This window comes from Delphinus delphis, chromosome 13 (assembly GCF_949987515.2).
Source record: "Delphinus delphis chromosome 13, mDelDel1.2, whole genome shotgun sequence".
NCBI lineage: Eukaryota > Metazoa > Chordata > Mammalia > Artiodactyla > Delphinidae > Delphinus > Delphinus delphis.
This window is the reverse complement of record NC_082695.1, coordinates 9,893,428-9,912,149: the sequence shown is the minus strand read 5'-3', so window position 1 is coordinate 9,912,149 and position 18,722 is coordinate 9,893,428. Positions and strand designations below refer to the sequence as shown.

Sequence of the window (18,722 nt, the reverse complement as noted above, 5' to 3'; positions counted from 1 at the left end):
CAGAAGCACTAGCTTGGAAAGCCTCCCACCCTATAACAAGTGGAAAAAAGCAACTTTCAGAACAAATATAGTATAATACTATTCACATTTTTAACTAAGAGGAAAAGGAAAAAATGAAAAACTCTGAGTGAGAGAGAGAACCAAACTAGCTACGTGACTTTGGGCAAATCATTTTAACTTCTCTGTGCCTCAATTTTCCCATCAGTCAAATGAAAACAAAGCATCTGCCTCACTGGGTTGTTATGAGGACTAATGAGATAACCCTTGAAAAGTATTTAACACAGTGTCTGGTACATAATAAATGCTCAATAAATGTTATCTGTTACTATCATTTTGTCAAAGAAAAACTCAGAGGCCAAAACAACTAGAAAAGAAAAAATTTTATTTGAAAAGAAATACAAGGAAGTCCAGCCTCAAAATGACCAGCCAGCCAAATAAAAAGCACAGCACAAGTATTTAAAGGAAACAAATGCAAAATTGCCAAGGTTGCCAAGTACTACATTAATCTGTTCATGATTAAAAAGCAAAGCAGAACAGTATCTTTCTCAAAAGATTACATATCCACAAAAGAAGTGACCTGTGTTTAGGCATCCACATAGCAAAAGGCAAGGATGAAATTCTTTGCCAAGACTTAAGGGAAATACTCAAGGTTTCAATATCAGAGGGATGCGGGCTAGATAGACTAACCTGTTGTTCTTGGTTTAATCTCAGGATACAAATTGCTATTTCTCATGACTGTGATACATGATGTGCTTAGTGATAATGAAAACAGGAGAAAGTGTCAGTTGTTTTCCTTTCATATTATTCATGGGAAAAAAATCTAGAAGCAAACATACCACACTGTTATCTTTGGGAAATAGAATTGGGAGAAGAGCTTACTATTTACTGCATATGTTTCTGTAGCATTTGAATGCTTTACATGTTCACAGATTTCATTCATAATTTGTGAAAGAACTAAGAAGATCATATAAATTTTAAATATTGAAGCCATCCCTTGTTTCTTTCTAGTTCTTCCACAGCAGATGGGATAGTTTGCTTTTTAAGCTCTTCAGAAAAAGATTTATAAACCATGCATTTTCTCTAAAAGCCATTTCTATCACTTCAGTCTGTAGCACCTGCCAGGAGACACTTAATATGCAATTCCAGTTGGGAGAGAAAAGAATTACAGCCAATGAATTGGGGAGGGGGGGTAATTAATCCTTTCCTGCTTCATTGTTAGATGATGACCCTGAAGCGCAAGCCCCACACCAGTGAAGTCCTTTAGAGTAGGAATCTGGGAGTTCCAAAATATCCCACCCTCGTCCCTCCCCCCATATCCTTACATCTACCCAGGATTTACCCATGGGCAGCCCCTTCTTCAAGAACCAGAGGAAGAAACGGATTCATTAGAGGACTCCTGGGGAGAAAAGAGTCCACAGTTAATACTGAAAGAGGCTTTTCATCTGTTTTTCAAGCTCACCATGGACCCATTCCTGGAATGACTCAACATCTCCCTTATGAGCCCCAGAGGGATGGTGAATTGCAGAGAGGAGGGTCACATACAGGATGCCCGACTGGCAACAGGTGATGAAGGTTGGGCAGGATTTGCTCATGTCTTGCACTCAAATCCCCCTTAACCAGGCACCAGCATGACTCTTCTGACCTGCAGCAGACAAGTCAAGTGGCCTGGGTAGCCCCCATCTCACCTGTGCTCATGGGCAATGCACAGATGCAGACACACCCTTCAACATGGCACACACTGGCTGTTCTTCCCACTTCCGTTGTCACTGCTGTTGAGAACATGAAACTGGCTTTTCATCCAAACAGCCAAGAGTTGACAATGTTTGTGGGGAGATTGGCGGGGGGTGTCTCATTATTTTTTCTCTGGTTACAGCAAAACACAAACATCACCAGAACTAATCTGAAAACTGGGTTTTCCAAGGTAGCATGATAGAATAATGATCATTTTGGGAGAGTCTGAATCTACGTAATTTTAAACTGATCATGAACTCACAATTTGGGGTTCTAGGATTCTGTGCACTGACTTTGATTGTGAAGCCTCTAAAACAAAGTTTCCCAAACTTGGGTCCCCAGATTCTATTCTGTCAAGGGGTAGAGATTGATCACCTGTAATTCTGATAAGTAGCCCAGATGAGTCTATCGCACACCAAGGATCTCAGCTTTAGAAGAAGAATAAAACAGGCAGTGGCAATTCACAATAAAAGGTAACATGTATTGAGCATATATTATGTCCTGGACCGATGCTAACCACTTTGCCTGCATTAGCTCATTAGCACCTCTCATAGGAAGGAGGTGTTATTACTGTTGCTCCCAACTTACAGATGAGGACACCGAGGCTTAGAAAGCTTGGTAATTTGCTCTAATTCTCACAGCTGATAAGATGTGGAATCTGAACTCAGATCTCTCTGCGTTTAGAGCCCATACTCTGTGACACACTTCCTTGGGTTAAATCTTAAGGTGGTAAGCATCTTGACCTTGCAGGGTGTTAAGGATAGCTCTCTAGACCAAAGCTTTTCAGTCCTGAGACTGCCAAATACTGTGGCAGCAACCCAAGTATCCATCAGTGAATAAGGAGATAAACAAAATGTACTCTATCCATAAAATGGAATGTTAGCCTTAAAAAGGAAGGAAATTCTGACACATGCTACCACATGGATGAACCCTGAGGACATTACGCTAATTGAAATAAGCATAAAAAGACAAACATTCTATGACTCCACTCGTATAATGTCCCTAGCATAGTCAGATCTATAGAGACAACATAACATGCCGGTTGCCAGGGGCTGGAGGGTGGGAAGAATGAGGAGCAGGTGTTGAATTGAGGGCAGAGTTTTAGTTTGAGACGATTGATTATGGTGATGTTTGCACAGCAGTGTGAATGTACTGAGTGCCGCTGAACTGTACACCAAAAATGGTAAATCTTATGTTAGGCACATTTTACCACAATTTAAAAAAAAACTGGTGTCTGGTTCCTGCACCAGTTAAATCAGAGTCTCTGCAGAATAGGGCCCAGCTATCTGTATTTTTTAGAAATATACTATCCAAGTGTTTCTAATGGGCACCCAGAGTTAAGAACTCCAAGAATTCAGCGTACAGAATTCTGGAGCTCACCCTGCTGGCAGTCCCTGGCATCGTTGCACCTTCTCACTCTCTCATTCACACAAGAGGCCTAAAAGCAGGACTCGCTGGGAAAGGCGAATCTCCCAGCCTGTTGCTGACTAAGGTGGCTGGGTCCAAGCATTAATGGAAGGTCCTGGAAGCAGAAAGCTCTGTGGTATACTGGGTGCTTCTCTGGCTTGTAGTTGCCTGCATATGCCTCATTCCCCTTAAGAGTCGACGAAGAAGGGTGATTATTACTGAAGTACTGAGCTTTCAGGATCAAGAATAGAGTTCCCACGGAAACCTACAGTTCACGGCATGGATCAGGTCACTCTGTCCTTAACTTATAAGTGCATATTTCCGGTCTTATTTGGGCTGCAGCGTGACTTTTGGGGAATTCTCAGCAATGGGAGTTACGATAAAGAGAGCTTATTAGAAGAGAGAAGAATGGCATCTGGCCTCCAGCTCAGCAGCAGGGATTCTCTGAGCACCTCTACTTTGCCTGGGACTCCAAGATGCCCTCAATGAACTCATATTCTTTAGGGAAATGGACGTATTCATTCAGCCAATACTTACTTCTTGAGTCCCTGCAATGGCCCAGACATTGCTCAAAGGGGCACAGAATCTGATTCTGGGCCTTTGCACAAGGATAATCTGCTGAGCCCAGTGATACCCTGCAGTTGCTGGATCATGGGGAAGCCTGGGGAACTCAGAGGAGAGGCCAGGATGGCTGGGACACTGGGGACGGGTAGCTGCTGTTTACCAACCAGGACGAAAGTATTCCAATATTTTAACAGCTGGGAAAGATGTATGAGGAGGTGCCAGATGAATGGCAGCTTGGCTTGGGCAAAGAGGTGAACAGTTCAGCCAATGTCCCTGACCTTCTTGTGTAGGAACGGGCAATCTTTTTCTGTCGTAGACCAACTAGTAAATATTTTAGGATTTGGTAGACAGTATGCTCTCTGTCCCAGCTACTCAACTCCATCGTTGTAACATAAAAGCAGCTATAGACAGTAGTAAATAAGTGGTTGTGACTGCATTCCATACAGACTTTGTTTATAAAAACAGCAGGCTGGATTTGGCCTATGGGCCATAGTTTGCAAACCCCTCTTCTAGTGGATGAGACAGATATACCCATTCATCCTTTCATCATACAAATATTTATCGCGCATCTTCTACATGACAAATATTGCACTGGGCACTGGTATACTGTGCTGAACAAGATGGAATGGTCCCTGCCCACAAAGCACTTAATGGGAGAGGCCAAATCAGTCTGTTCAATATGCTACGGTAAATATTAAGATGACAGTAATCAGGAAATACAGAAGAGGAAGTTAACTCAGACTGGGAGTTCAGGGAAGACTTCCTGGAGGAAGTGGTAACCGTGCCACCTGCTCAGATCAGCCTGGGAAGCCATATCTTTCCCTGTGGGTTGTCATCACCAGCTCTTCCCTTGTGTCCTCCAGTCTCTGAACAGCTACAATGATGGAGACATCGAAGGATCCAAGCGGCTTGGGAGGAATGCCAAGTGGGTGGCCTTCGCCTCCATTATTATTGGCCTTCTCATCATTGCTATTTCTTGTGCAGTTCACTTCGCACGAAAGTAAGTAGGCTTTTTTAATCCCTCCCAATGTAAAATATCTTTTCTTTTTTGTTTTTTTTTTTAATTTATATATTTGGCTGCACCAGGTCTTAGTTGCGGCACGTGGGATCTTTAGCTGCGGCATGCGGGATCTTTTAGTTGCAGCATGCAGGATCTTTAGTTATGGCATGTGAACTCTTAGTTGCAGCATGTGGCATCTTTTAGTTGCAGCATGCAGGATCTTTAGTTATGGCATGTGAACCCTTAGTTGCAGCATGTGGGATCTTTAGCTGCGGCATGTGGGATCTTTTAGTTGCAGCATGCAGGATCTTTAGTTATGGCATGTGAACTCTTAGTTGTGGCATGTGGGATCTTTTAGTTGTGGCATGCGGGATCTTTAGTTGTGGCATGTGATCTCTTAGATGCAGCATGTGTGATCTAGTTCCCCGACCAGGGATGGAACCCAGGCCCCCTGCATTGGGAACATGGAGTCTTAGCCACTGGACCACCAGGGAAGTCCCCTAAAATGCCCTTTCTTGAATGTCCACTGGAATCAACTAGGATAGGTTAGATTGTGCTTAGTAACAAACAATCCCAAACAAAAGGTTTTGATTTTTCCTCACTGCTGTTCCATGGGCCTTGTAGGTTTGCGGAAGGTCTCTCTTCCACACAGTCACTCAGGGTCCAGGCTATCTGAAACTCCACCATCTTATAGCTGCTCTATCTAAAACAGGAGTCAACAAACTTTTCCTTTAAAGGGCCAGATAGGAAATATTTTAGGCCACTGTCAGCATCTCAGTTGCAACTACTTAGCTCTGCCATTTTAGCACAGAAGCAGCCATATCCAATCTGTAAATGGATGGGTGTGGCTGTGTTCAATAAAACTTTATTTATCAAAACAGGGAGCTGGCCCATGGGCCATAGTTCTCCAACCTCTGATCTAGAGCATGAGGGCTTCTCAAGCTAAGACAGGGGACAGAAAAACCAGAGAATCCCACGTGGGTTTTCACTGCCTCAGCCCTGGAGTGACACATGTCACTTAGGCTCATAATTGATTGGCTAACACCAGTCACATAGTTCGACCAAACTGTAAGAGAGTGAGATGTAGGGCAGTAAGTGGACTATTTAGGTTATTACTTGCTCTGCCTTAGCATCTAATCTGCTAAATGATTTGCTACATGACATTGCATCCAACTAGCCTAACTGTTTTTAGTTTAAGAGCAGAAGAGTCTCCACAGATGTTTGGTATTTTCAGTGAGCTCTCATCTCATAAAGAGATGGGTGCTGTTGATGTTTCTCTCTGGATTTGGACAAATTTATTCTGATTTCTCCAACCAGCTGAGATGGGCTCCCTCTGCTAGAATCAATGATACTTTCCATCAGAGGTTTGCCAGAGGGCAAGGTAGTGTGATGGACAACCAAGACCTGGAAATGGCAAGTACAGATTCATCTCTGTCTCACTGCGTAACTCCTAGCAAAACAGATAAGAACTCAGAAATCCTTTCACTCTTCTGTCAGAGCAGCACTGTTCCTCCTACACTGTTTCCCTCAAGCTGAGAAGATCAGTCTTTCTGACTTGGTTTCAGGAAGGGCCCACTGGGTGGATAAGAGAGGAGCGGCACACCCTTTAGCCTGCCAGGTCAGCCAACCCCACCTTGGCAACCAAGAGTGTAGTGGATGTCACAGTAGGTCAGCTTCCTAACAGGCAAGCCAAATCCATGAGCAATCGGGCAGTTGGGTGGAGGGGGGAGATGTCAAAATACAAAGAGTCATAAAGGAAAAAAGTAGATGGCTTTGGCCAAAGAGAGGAGAAAAGGACACTAAAATATCAAAGGAACCTCAAACTTTCTTGCCTGCAAGATGGCAAATTGATGATGTTGGCGTATGAAGGAAAAGACAGTTGAAAGATAGATGTGAACACACCAACTTTCCTCTTAAGGAAAGCGTAATGTGCTTGTGTGTGTGAGCACAGGGCTGTGAGCTGTGGAGTTAATGGTGCGGGTTTGGGACCAGACTTCCTGGACACAAGTACCCCCTTTACCACTTACTTACGGTGAGACCATCAGCCAACTGCTTACCTTTCTCAGCTTCAGTTTCTTCCTCTGTCAACTGGGGATTATAGTAGCACCCATTTAATAAAGCTGTCGAGCTGTCGTGAAGGCTAATGAGAATGTGTATAGGTTGGCATCTGTTCCTTAGTAGTACAGAAAAGATACAAACCATTTATTCTATTATTACTACGGTTGTCAACATGACTGGGGGAGGACATCAGAGTTTAAAATGCTACTAAATAGAGTTCAAGGCTTTGTACATATGAGCCGAGCTCAAAGGACGGTGTTCCAGGGGAACGAGGCCAAGTCCTGGCCTGACTCCTGGGGACTTGTGAAAATACATACTGCCCAGATCGGTGTTTGAGCTAAGTGGTTATAATAATAGCAGCTGACACTGACATAGAACTTACCATATGCCAGATACTGTTCTAAGCTCTTATATGAATTAACCCTCACCGAGTCCTCACAGCAACCCCATGAAGTAGGTAGTATTATCCCCATTTTTGCAGATGAAGAAACTGAGGCTCAGAGAAGTGAAGTGACTTGCCTGCTGTCTCACAGCTAATAAGTTGTAACGGTGGGTGTTAAGCCCGGCATAATCTGGCTCTGGAAACTGTCCTCAGCCAAACACCGCACAGCCTCTAAGCTAGTACGTCCTTTCTAGTACATCCGCTAACAAAGGCCAGTGGACGGCGCTCACCTTGTGGCTAACTCGAGAATTATTTATATGGTGCTGGTGCGGTGAGGTTCCAACCTACCACAAGAATGGGATGAGTTAGGGCCCAGGGTAGCAAAATCAAAAGGCTGCAGGGGTTAGGCAGGGAATGTCCACACGTGAAGCAGCCTGGTTGCAGGACCAGGTAGGTAGCAGTAGGTAGCAGTAGGTAGCAGTGGGGGCGGTGGTGCGAGGAGAGAGTGCAGTTTATGGGGAGCAGCCAGCACTCTGCTCCAGCTACTCGTCACCGCTTGGAATGCAGACCTCATGGGCCCATTTTCCAGAAGACATTGAAAAGCTCGGTCTTCATTTAAAATCTGATTTTTAGATTTTTTTTTTTTCTTGCGGTACGCGGGCCTCTCACTGTTGTGGCCTCTCCTGTTGTGGAGCACAGGCTCCGGACGCGCAGGCTCAGCGGCCATGGCTCACGGGCCCAGCCGCTCCGCGGCATGTGGGGTCTTCCCGGACCGGGGCACGAACCCGTGTCCCCTGCATCGGCAGGCGGACTCTCAACCACTGCGCCACCAGGGAAGCCGGATTTTTAGATTTTGACAACCAGTTCACATTGTTTAAACACGTGGTGAGGGCCCAAAACAAAAAACACAAAAATCGCACCTGCAGCCTGGACATTAGCTACTTTGCAGTCTCCGGGGGACAGTTGGGCTTTCAGAGTTCAGTTTGCCTATTAGACACCATGCAAGAAGTTTTACTAGGGACGCAGAAGTCTTCATGTATGGGGACTTTCTCCATTCTTAATATAAATGTTTCTATCTGGAGATAAAGCATTGATGTTTGTATGCTTGTGATTGAGGGTTTGTTAGTAGTAGTAAAGGACAGGAGAGGAAGTCCCCTCTCCACCCCTTCTCCCTGAGGGGAAGTGTTTCACAGCTGTTAGAGCCTGGCCCGCAGCAGGATTCAAATCCTAGTTCTACCACCCAGACCGCCCGGACGTGTCATGAAACTCTCTGTGCCTCAATTTCCCTCTCTATAAAGTGAGGATAGAATTTTCCCCACATCTGTATGGTCAGCTTCCTTTTAGATACTTTTTCTTCCATGTTATCAAAGAAAGCAAAAATGTCTTCCAGAGTTAGAATCCCATGGAGACACTCAAATTTAAAGGCTTTGGGGTGTGTGTGTGTTTGTGTGTGTGTGTGTGTGTGTGTGTGTGTAAGTGTAAGAGACAGCAAGAAACTAGGCCTCAGTGAATGAAATCAATTCTATCTTCCGTTAAGACCAGTAACAAGGCCGATTTCTCAGTAATCCTTAGAAATAAAATTTCCCAGCCTGGCTTAATGCAGGAACTGAATGGCAGTGTGGAATTGCTAAGGCAGAGGTTCCCAAGCTTTGGGCTGCAGAAGAGTTACCTGGGGAGTTTTAAAAGAGGTGGACATCGTCGGAGCCCTACCTCAAAGGATTCCAACTCACAAAGCCAGAAGCGAGGACCAAGAATCTGCATTTCCAAGCTCCCCGCTCCTGCCCTAGGGCTCTGGTGCAGGTGATCAGAACACACTGAACTTTCTCCCTCCCAAGTCTAAAAGGCAGAGGCACTAACAGTAGCCAGCCGTTAACAGAGTGGTCAGTTTTCATTTACCTCAGCAAACTTGTCATCCTAACATGTTATATCTAACTCAAGGCCAAGGATGGGGGTCATTTTACAGCCTAGGAGACGGACCCGCAGAGAGAGGCTCTTTTGTAGCAATCTAAAAGGCAGCAAGGACTTCCTTGGAGGGGCTGGGAAAATCTGACTTTAGAGAAGAACTCCCCTAGAGATAAGACCAAAAGGTTTGAATATGTCAGTTTTCTGCGTTTCATTAAAAAAAACTGTCTGAAGTCACCTATTGCCTTTTAAAAATGGTGAAGTTCTGCCTTTCAAAAAGTATTCCTTATCCTTATTAAGAAAACTGTAACCAATCTCTTGTCCCTCAAGTGACTGGAATCTCGGGTAGTTTGTTTTCTCGGAATAGACTCAGGTCGTGATAGTCTCTTCTCCCAAACTCATAAAAAAGTCTCATTCATCCTAGTTTTTTTCCTCCCAGTCTTATCAAGATATAATTGACATATAGCGCTGTGTAAGTTTAAGGTGTCCAGCGTAATGACTTAACTTATATACACCATGAAATGGTGACCACAGTAAGTTTAGTGAACATCTATCAGTTCATGTAAATACAAAATTAAAGAAATAGAAAAAAAAATTTTTCCTTGTGATGAGAACTCTTGGGATTTGCTGTCTTAACCACTCTTATATGTAACGTACGGCAGCACTCATTATATTTATCACATCGTACGTCACGTCCCTAGCACTCATTTATCTTATAACTAGAAGTTCGTACCTTTTGACCACCTTCATCCAACTCTCCCTCCCCCCAGCCCCTGCCTCTGGTAACCCCAAATATGATCTCTTTTTCCATCATTCGTCCTAATTTTACAGGTTGTCTGTGTGAGCCGCATGGTGCTTAGAGCAAAGAAAGAGTTGCATGACATGCGGTCCGTTAGAACTGGGAATCATTGAACTAAAATAGTCAACAGTTTGGGATAGAATGCTGAGCCGTCAGAAGAGAAGTGTTCTGGTCCAGATGGAATCAGAAACTTGCAGTCTCTTGCAGTTATAAAGTCCGCTGCCCGCAGGTTACTAGGGAAAGTGGAGGAATGGATCACAGAGGTGAGACGTTTAAATACTGCAGCCATCTCGTTCTTGATCCCGCTTCTTCACATGCCCAGCCTACGTCAGCAAGTCTACAGAGTTTTACTTTCTGCTGGTGTCTGAGGATTCAGGCAAGTGAGGTTATTGTAGTCATGTTTCACAAAGCACAGGCCTCACCTGTGACAGATTCAGCAGAGATGTTTGTGTTGTATGTTTCAACACTGGAACCACGTCCCGAGCTCAGTGGGAGCCCTGTACCCATTCATACTCATGAGTGTCGAGCGACCTGGTGGCCAGAAGCTCCATTTAAACGGTTGCTTTTTTCTCTTTGAGGAACATGCATAGTTGATTTCTGTAAATGCACATATATTGCAATTCCACTGACCTTACATCTCTGGGTGTTCTTGTAGGTACCTAAACAGCTAGGCACACTCCCACCATGTATTAAAAATGTTTGTTTGTCATTCTTAGCAATAAGAAATTTCATGTTCCAGAGTTCCATTAAGGAAGAACTTGACTTCTAAATTTAAGGATCCCACGACTCTCTCCCATTAGTAGGTTCAGAGTTAGTAGATGTTAACGCATTCTGTACGGCAAAGCTTCCGTCTCACAAACAGACTGGAAAGGTCCTTTCCCGAACTCAAAATATCCTGCCTTTGCATTAGAAGGGAAGTAGGCATATACTTACTTACATATATACGTAAGCCTACATCTCAAGGGGGATAAGAAGCAAGGACTTGGTCTTGCAAAAACATAAAGCACATCTCTCTTATTCCCTGTATTATCGGCTGGTGTGAGGCTTCTTGGTGATTGTTTCACGCAGGATGTGTCTTCAGAGAATTTTTATGATTCCATGATGAAAAATGGGGAACATTACCTGTTTCCAGAAGATCAGAAGGGCTTTCTTTGTTGGTTCAGATGAGTTGCAGTAAAGACAAGTAAGACCTAAGGATGTGCAATGATGTTCATTGAAGCTCCGTTCGAAATAGGGGAAAGCTTGAAACAACCTAAATGTCCATCAGCGGGAAAATGGTTAAATACACAGTGGTTCATTCATAGGATGGAATAATACACTGCAGTTTAAACATGGAAGTATCCCCCTTACTGAGGCTTTATAAGGCCCCAGAGGATCTGGTGGCTGCTTCTCCATCCTCATCTCCCAGGACTCTCCCGCTCACTCCTCCACTTCAGCTACATTGAATTCCTCTCTCTTCTTTGAGCAACAGAAGTATGCCGCAGGGCCTTTGCACTTGCTGGCCCCTCTACCTAGAATTTTCTTCCTCCCAATATTCACATGGCTTGTTCCCATCTCTCCTTGAGATGCTTGCTCATATGTTACTTAGCAGAGAGGCTGCCCCTGACCAACTTCTCTAAATTAGCACCCACAGCCCCACGTCTCTTCCCTGTGTCCCCTTAACCAAGTTTACTTTTCTTCCTAGTATTTACTTCTCCCTGACAAGTTTTATATATGCATATAATTTTTTATATAAATATATATTTTATATATATATAAAATGGTCTGTTTCCTCCTACTGGAATGAAAACTCCAGGAACATTTTCATTTCATTTCTGTCATTGCCCATAACAATGGAGCATAACACCTAAGGGTGCTTCCTGTGAAGCTAGACCATTAGGGTTTAAATCTAAGTAGTAATGTGCCTTTGGGCACGTCTTTTAACCAATCTGTGCCTCAGTTGTCTCATCTATGAAATGAAGATAAAACAGTACCTACCTCATAGGGCTGTGAAGACTAAACTGTATAAAGCACAGTGCCGGGCACATGGTAGTAACTGCTGGGTATTGTTATTAACACCAGCACCTAGAGCAGTGCCTGGCATATAAATATTTATTGAATAAATGAATGAATGAGTGTAAATAAATAAATGCACATGCACACACACAACGAATTTCTAAGTGAATATTTATGGATTTAAATGTAGAGGAAAATGCCTGGAGGATGCACCCCAAATGCTAACAGTGCTACTAACCCTTGAGGAGGAGAATAAGATTCAAAAAGACTCACGAACCATGAGTATGCCTACATCTGTATCGTTTGGGTTTTTCTGCATGTGCCACACCTAAAACATAACATGTTTCCAATAAAATATTTCTCAAAAAGAAGCCAGTGCTTAGACTCAACAGTGTGCAGACCTGCTCGTCCACACCCACACTGGTCGAATTAGAGTACTTCTTAAAGACAGAAGCCCTTGGTGACCAGGTTCTGCTCCCTCCCTCTCTCCCTCTCTCCCTCTCTCCCTCCCTCACTCCCTCCCTCACTCCCTCACTCCCTCCCTCCCTCCCTCTCTCCCTCTCTCACCCCCTTCTTCCCTCCCTCCCTCCCTCTCTCACCCCCTTCTCCCCTCCCTCCCTCCCTCTCTCACCCCATTCTTCCCTCCCTCCCCTTCTTCCCTCCCTCTCTCCCTCTCTCCCTCTCTCCCTCCCTCTCTCCCTCCCTCTCTCCCTCCCTCCCTCTCTCCCTCTCTCCCTCCCCTTCTTCCCTCCCTCCCCTTCTTCCCTCCTTCTCTCCCTCCCTCCCTCCCCCTCCCTCCTTCTCTCCCTCCCTCCCTCTCCCCCCTTTCCCTCTCTCCCTCTCTCCCTCCCTCCATCCCTCACTCTCTCCCCTTCTTCCTTCCCTCCCTCCCTCCCTCTCTCCCTCCCTCCTCCCTCCCCCCTCCCCCCCACGCCCCTCACTTTATCTCTTGTACACACAGGGCCTGAGCAGCCAGCAGCCAGCATGGAGGACGGACCTCATCCACACACACCCCAAAGGAGTTTCTGAGGAATGGATCCTTGACTTCAGACTGTGAGATCTTTTCCTCCAGGACTCTCCCTGGCAAATGAACTAAAAACGAAAAGAAAAAAAAAATGTCCACAATTTAGGAAAACCAGGCAGCAAAGCCAGGCCAGCCAGGGTCATTGTTTTGTTGTTTTTTTTTTTAAGAAAGAAAATCAAGTCTCACTGTTTCAGTTTATCAAAAGCCATTGTGTCCATGTGTCCTTTCCTCTTCTCCAGAGATAAGCCTCAGAAAATCTCATTACTTTTAATGGGGGAGAGGGGTCCAGATCCGGAAGGAGAGGGAGGTTCTGGGAAGAGCAAGGGATGCTGGTGTTTGCGATGTTGAGCACGTTGGTAGCATGTTTAAAGGCATCAAATAGAGCTGAATTTGTGGATTGTTTCCTTTTATTTCTACATGTTGTAGCTTTGCTTCAGCCTTCAGTAGCTCCTCCGTCAGTTCCCCAGAGTTCACCATCCCGTCTTTGAAGACTCCGATGAAGGAGCTTTCTGGTCTTCTGTCTTGATCTCACTTCTCGTAACTCCCTCCCACCCACGCCTTCCTTGCATCCACCCCGGGTGAACTTGGCCACAGCCACAGTTTTCACTCAGACTCTGAGAATGTACTTAGTGGTCAATTCTAGGTACGCGGCCACCTTTCCCATCCCGGTTTTGGGAATATGCTGGCTGTGTTTATAGGATGTGCTTTTATTCAAGCTCTCTCTCCCCTCCTTCTCTCTTTAGCAAGTCTGAGGCAAGACCTCTGATCTTCCTGGAGGCCACCTGGAAATGCCACCCACTGTACTTACTTTCTGTCAAATGTAAACCCTTTAGGTGTGACTATACTGGTTTAACAAGGCCACCATTATTCTGCCTTCCAGAAGACGCTAACCTGGTGGTACACAAAGATAATTTTCAAGTCATTTAAAGCCACGACATTAAGTGACACTGAATCACAAAGAACATTTGCCCTTTTCTATTCTTTTTCAATCCTGATTACAGCTCAGAGAAAGTCTCTGTGTAGTGCTCACGGGTCCTTTGGTTCTTTTTCCTTCTTAATAAAGAAAGAGCAGGCCTCAGGTTCAAAGTCTTTTGTTTAGATAGAATTTAATAACTTACTGGGTTGTGTTTTCATTCTATGTATTTTATTAATTACCTTCCATTTATAGCTGTCTACTTAGGGACATTGTTTTCTGTTCAAATACATTTACTTAAGAAAAGGAAGTGGACTCAAAGAAAATATTAAGTGGTTAACACAACAGGTGATAGGTATATATGTCAAAAATAACTTCAAACACTAATATTAGAAATAGTGAAAATAACTTTCCTAAGCAAGAGAAAAGGCAGCTTATTCTAAGTGAATGAACAAGAGGCTGAGTCAGAACACCTGAGTTCCAAAGCCTTTTCTGCCACTAACTAGCTATGCAGGCTGATTTCAGGCAGGTTTCTTAGCCTCTGTGCCTCACATTTCTTCATCTGGAAAATGGAGATAAGAACGCCTGCCTCCTTACCTCAGAGTGTTGTTATGAGAATTCATCGCCATGATAGATATGATTGCCCCTGGAGGGAAATTCTAAGTGCTCTACAAAGCATTGTTCTTAGATATTGCGAATCTCAGGCGTTTGTTAAATATCCTGGACCCTCGCAAAAAATAAACACTGACGGACACCAGATTCCACCTGTCATTTTTCCCAGACGTCCGTCACAAGCCAACACTTGTCCCAGGAGGACATGAATCAGGAACACCAGTTCTCAGCACACAGAGATCCTGGCATCATTCCAGTATATGGGATCCTGATTTCTGTTTCTCACGCCTTGTTTTTTGTTTGTTTGTATTTGAGTCCCTGATCTTCTACCCAGATCAAATGAAGTGTTGCTGAGAGGCAGAATAAAAATGGTTTTAAGAAAGCCTGTTTACCACGGTGTATACATTGTATTTTCTTGGGGTTCCCAACCTTCTAGAGACTCCCATAATCGAAACGGGCTCATTCGTCCCAGCCTCAGCCTATAGAGAGGACCATAGAGAGGCCCAGGGTGGGGCTAGAGAGGTGTCAACTCAGATCTAACTCATGGCCTGAAATGCCCTTCTGGGAGGCATTAAAAGTGTTGGTCCCACTAAAGCCACTGAGATTTCTGGGATCAAGATGAGGGTCTGATTTTTTTTCTGGGCCCCTGGGGCCTGGCAGCGAGCTTTAATACTGACAAAGTGAGATGACGGTCTTCTCTGGGACCTCCTGCAAGGCTGAGATCGCCCCTGCTCCACTCCAAAAAGCACAGTTAGGAAACAGATTGGCCAAGACCAGGGGACTCTTGCAGCAGCCAATGACAAAAAAAAAAAAAAAAAAGCTACAGAAAGAAGAGTTTACTTGATCATATAATTGAAAATTCCAGGGATAGCTTCAGGTATAGCTGGGTCTTGGTGTTCAGCATCATTAAGAACGTCTCCCTTATCTATTTCTCAGCCTCAACTTCCTGAGTGCATTTTGGTTTCACGGTGGCACAGTGGCTGCCGGCATCTTCAGGTTTCTTCCTACCAGCTAAGCAATGCCTGTGGAAATAAAGTAACTCTTCCCTAATTGCTACAAGGGGGAAAAAAAAAGTTTCCATTTGAAATAATGCACAATTGATTTGGAGCAGGAACCAAGCCATCAGAATGGATACCAGCCATTAACAGACAGTTGTGGCCACCCTTTCCAACACAAAGGGAAGCTGTGTCCAGGGCTGTGTGGTACCCTCTTTGGGCAGAACTGGGTCACGATTCAGCCAGTAAAACTGAGGGTGAAGTCAGCTCCACCCAAACTTTATGGATTGAGAGTGTGGGAAGGGTGGTTTCCCAAAGGAAAACTAAAATGCTTTTACCAGAAGGAGAGACAGATGCTGAGCAGGGGAAAACAAAACAAAACAAAACACAACCAGTCTGCATTAAGCAGGCTGCTTCTTACAGTGCCTGTCACAAGCAGGGTAAAAGTCATCTACTAGCTTTTCAAACAATTGACCCCCTCTGCTGTCACTCTCCTCCATTTCCTCATCCGACCAGTATTGACAGAGCACCTGTTCAGCCATAGAAACTGGGCTAGGCTTTGCAGGTTCCAATAGGATGACAAGAGACCCTTGGGAAGAGTTATCAGGCTAGTGGGGAACAAGCACATATAGAAACAATTAGAAGGAAATGTGAGAGTGCTAAGACAGGCAAGGAACAGTGTCATGCGGTCCCTTTGCAGGAGGGGGCACTGGCTGTATCCAAGGGGCAAAGCCTCAGGGAGGGAATGTCCCTGTCCCACTGCTCTGTGCATTGCTAAGGCTGATAGGGCTACAGCCTTTGAAGTGGCTCTGTCTTTGCCCGCAAGTTATGGGCAGAAGCAGATGCAGACATAAAATCGCTGGTCTCAGCTCCTGGATCAGCAAATGATCTTTGGCCCATACGAGACAGCTGCATTCAGCAGAACAGCATTATGCGTGTATCTTGATATGTAACCCTAGATCCAGGCTTCTAAATATAAGAAACTGTCTTGGGCTGCTGATTAAAAAAAAAAAAAAAAAAAAGGAAAAGTATTCTAAGTGTCCACATTCATTGGTTACTACCAATCCTTAAAAAAATACTCATGGATGTTGAATATTTGAGCCTGGGGAATTACCCTATAATAGGCCCCTGGGGGCTTCCCTGGTGGCGCAGTGGTTGAGAGTCTGCCTGCCGATCCAGGGGACACGGGTTCGAGCCCTGGTCTGGGAGGATCCCACATGCCGCGGAGCAGCTGGGCCCGTGAGCCACAACTACTGAGCCTGCGCATCTGGAGCCTGTGCTCCACGATGAGAGGCTGCGACAGTGAGAGGCCCGCGCACCACGATGAAGAGTGGCCCCTGCTCACCGCAACTAGAGAAAGCCCTTGCACAGAAGTGAAGACCCAACACAGCCAAAAATACATAAATAAATAAATTTATATTAAAAAAATAGGCCCCTGGACCAAGATACTTTGAATTCCGATTTGGCAAATACAAAGATGCCTGATACCCAGGCATCACCCATCATCCCTAGAGAAACCACAGAAAGAACGAATCCCCTTTCCAATAGATTGATTGATTGATTATTTGTTCCAACAGAGATTTATTTATCAGGGGTCAGGAGAGGGAAGCACAAAGTTGCCTTTGTGTGTTTTGTTGTGTCAGGCATCTGAGTTTCATCTGTGTACCTGTCTGTTCCAAACCTCAGATGAGCAGCCAGGTCAAATCTGCGATAGTCCAGTCAAAACTTTTATCCCTCTTCCAGTTCAAGTGCGCGTTTGCCCAGTTCACAGTCATAGACTGGTTCACCGAGGTGCCCTGCCATTTAGTTTTCCCAAGCTGTCTGCTCCTGGCACTGCCACCAAGCGTTGATTCCACTGGGTGACATGGAATCCCACGTATGGGGACTGCTTGTGCTTTGGAGTGAGTATATTGACAGGAATTCGTGAAAGGACAAGTCCTGCCTCTGTAAAGGTGACAAATGGCCTGACGGCCAGGGTGAAAGAGGACCTAATACAGGTCCCAATATTTAGTAGGTAAGGTAAATATTTCTTGAGCCATCTCTAGAAATCTAAACAATTACAATGGTTTTCTTGTAGGTCTCCCTGTGTACTGGTTTCTGATCGATGCTGTAACAAAGACTACAGACATGGTGACTTGAAAACAGTCCACATTTATTATCTTCCTGTTTTGGAGGCCAAAAATCTGAAACAGGTCTCACTGGGCCAAAATCAACATGCCGGCAAGGTTGCATTCCTTTCTGCAGGCTCTCAGGGAGAATCCCTTCGCTTGATTTTTCTACCCTCTGGAGGCCGCCCACACAAGCCAGGCTTCATTTGGGTCCATAGCTTCGTGAAATAACTTTTGGGCGTACGTGGATTTTCATAACTTCTGTTTTCTAAACCATCATGGTGAGTGATCAAGGAGTATGTGAGAATGTTTGGGGACAGGAATTTGAACCAACTCCTTGTATGGGTGGCTTGTGAGGCCTCCGAGGCTGGGCTGCCCCCTCGTGGAAGAAGTGGAGAAAGGCAAGTCAGGGTGTTGCCCTTTAATGAATGGCATGGTTCTATCGCCTTTTATAACCCTCTGTGTCTGTGTAATGGGCTCCAGAAACAAGCTGGAGGGAAATTGCACAGCTTTGACAGAGAAAAGAAGCAACAGGGTCTGGAATAACCAGCTTTCAACAAAATGGAAATGGAGCTGATGCTTTTTAAGGGCTTACATTATGTCAGACACTACTCTAAGCACTTTGTACCATGTAATTGTCACAAGAACCAACTGAGGAAGCTACTGGTTTTTATTTATTTATTTATTTATATTTTTGGCTGCGTTGGGTCTTCGTTGCTGCGCGTGGGCTTTCTCTAGTTGAGGCGAGCGGGGGCTACTCTTCGTTGCGGTGTGCAGGCTTCTCATCGCGGTGACTTCTCTTGTTGCGGAGCACGGGCTCCAGGCACGCGGGCTTCAGTAGTTGTGACTCGCAGGCTCTAGAGTACAGGCTCAGTAGTTGTGGCACACGGGCTTAGCTGCTCCGCAGCATGTGAGATCTTCCCGGACCAGGGCTCGAACCTGTATCCCCTGCATTGGCAGGCGGATTCTTAACCCCTGCGCCACCAGGGAAGTCCAGAAGCTACTATTTATTTTCCACTTTTGACCAACAAGGAAACCGAGGCATGGGAAGGTTAAGTAACTTGCCCAAGGACCCATAAGTAGAAGTAGGATTTGAACCTGTGTAGTCTAGCTCCAGAGTCTTAGGTTCCAACATGACCATACTTGCCACTAGTTCAAAGAACAAAAGTACAGTCTGCTGCTTTTGAAACAGATTTATTGTCTGATTTCCATGGTGATTTTCAGGATAACTC

The 18,722-nt window shown here is 44.9% G+C and overlaps 1 protein-coding gene across 2 annotated transcripts in view; it reads left to right on the top strand.

Annotated features, from left to right (window-relative positions):
* The window catches only part of TMEM233 (transmembrane protein 233), a 39,435-nt gene extending 26,190 nt beyond the window's left edge, over positions 1–13,245 (top strand). Inside the window, exons 2-3 of one of the 2 annotated variants that reach the window (XM_060029370.1) lie at positions 4,566–4,702; positions 12,800–13,245. In XM_060029370.1, coding sequence (XP_059885353.1) covers positions 4,566–4,702; positions 12,800–12,806 — 144 coding nt within the window. In that variant the 3' untranslated portion in view covers positions 12,807–13,245. The remainder of the gene's footprint in view (positions 1–4,565; positions 4,703–12,799) is intronic. The other variant, XM_060029373.1, reaches the window with a different exon arrangement.
* Positions 13,246–18,722: the final 5,477 nt, after the last annotated feature.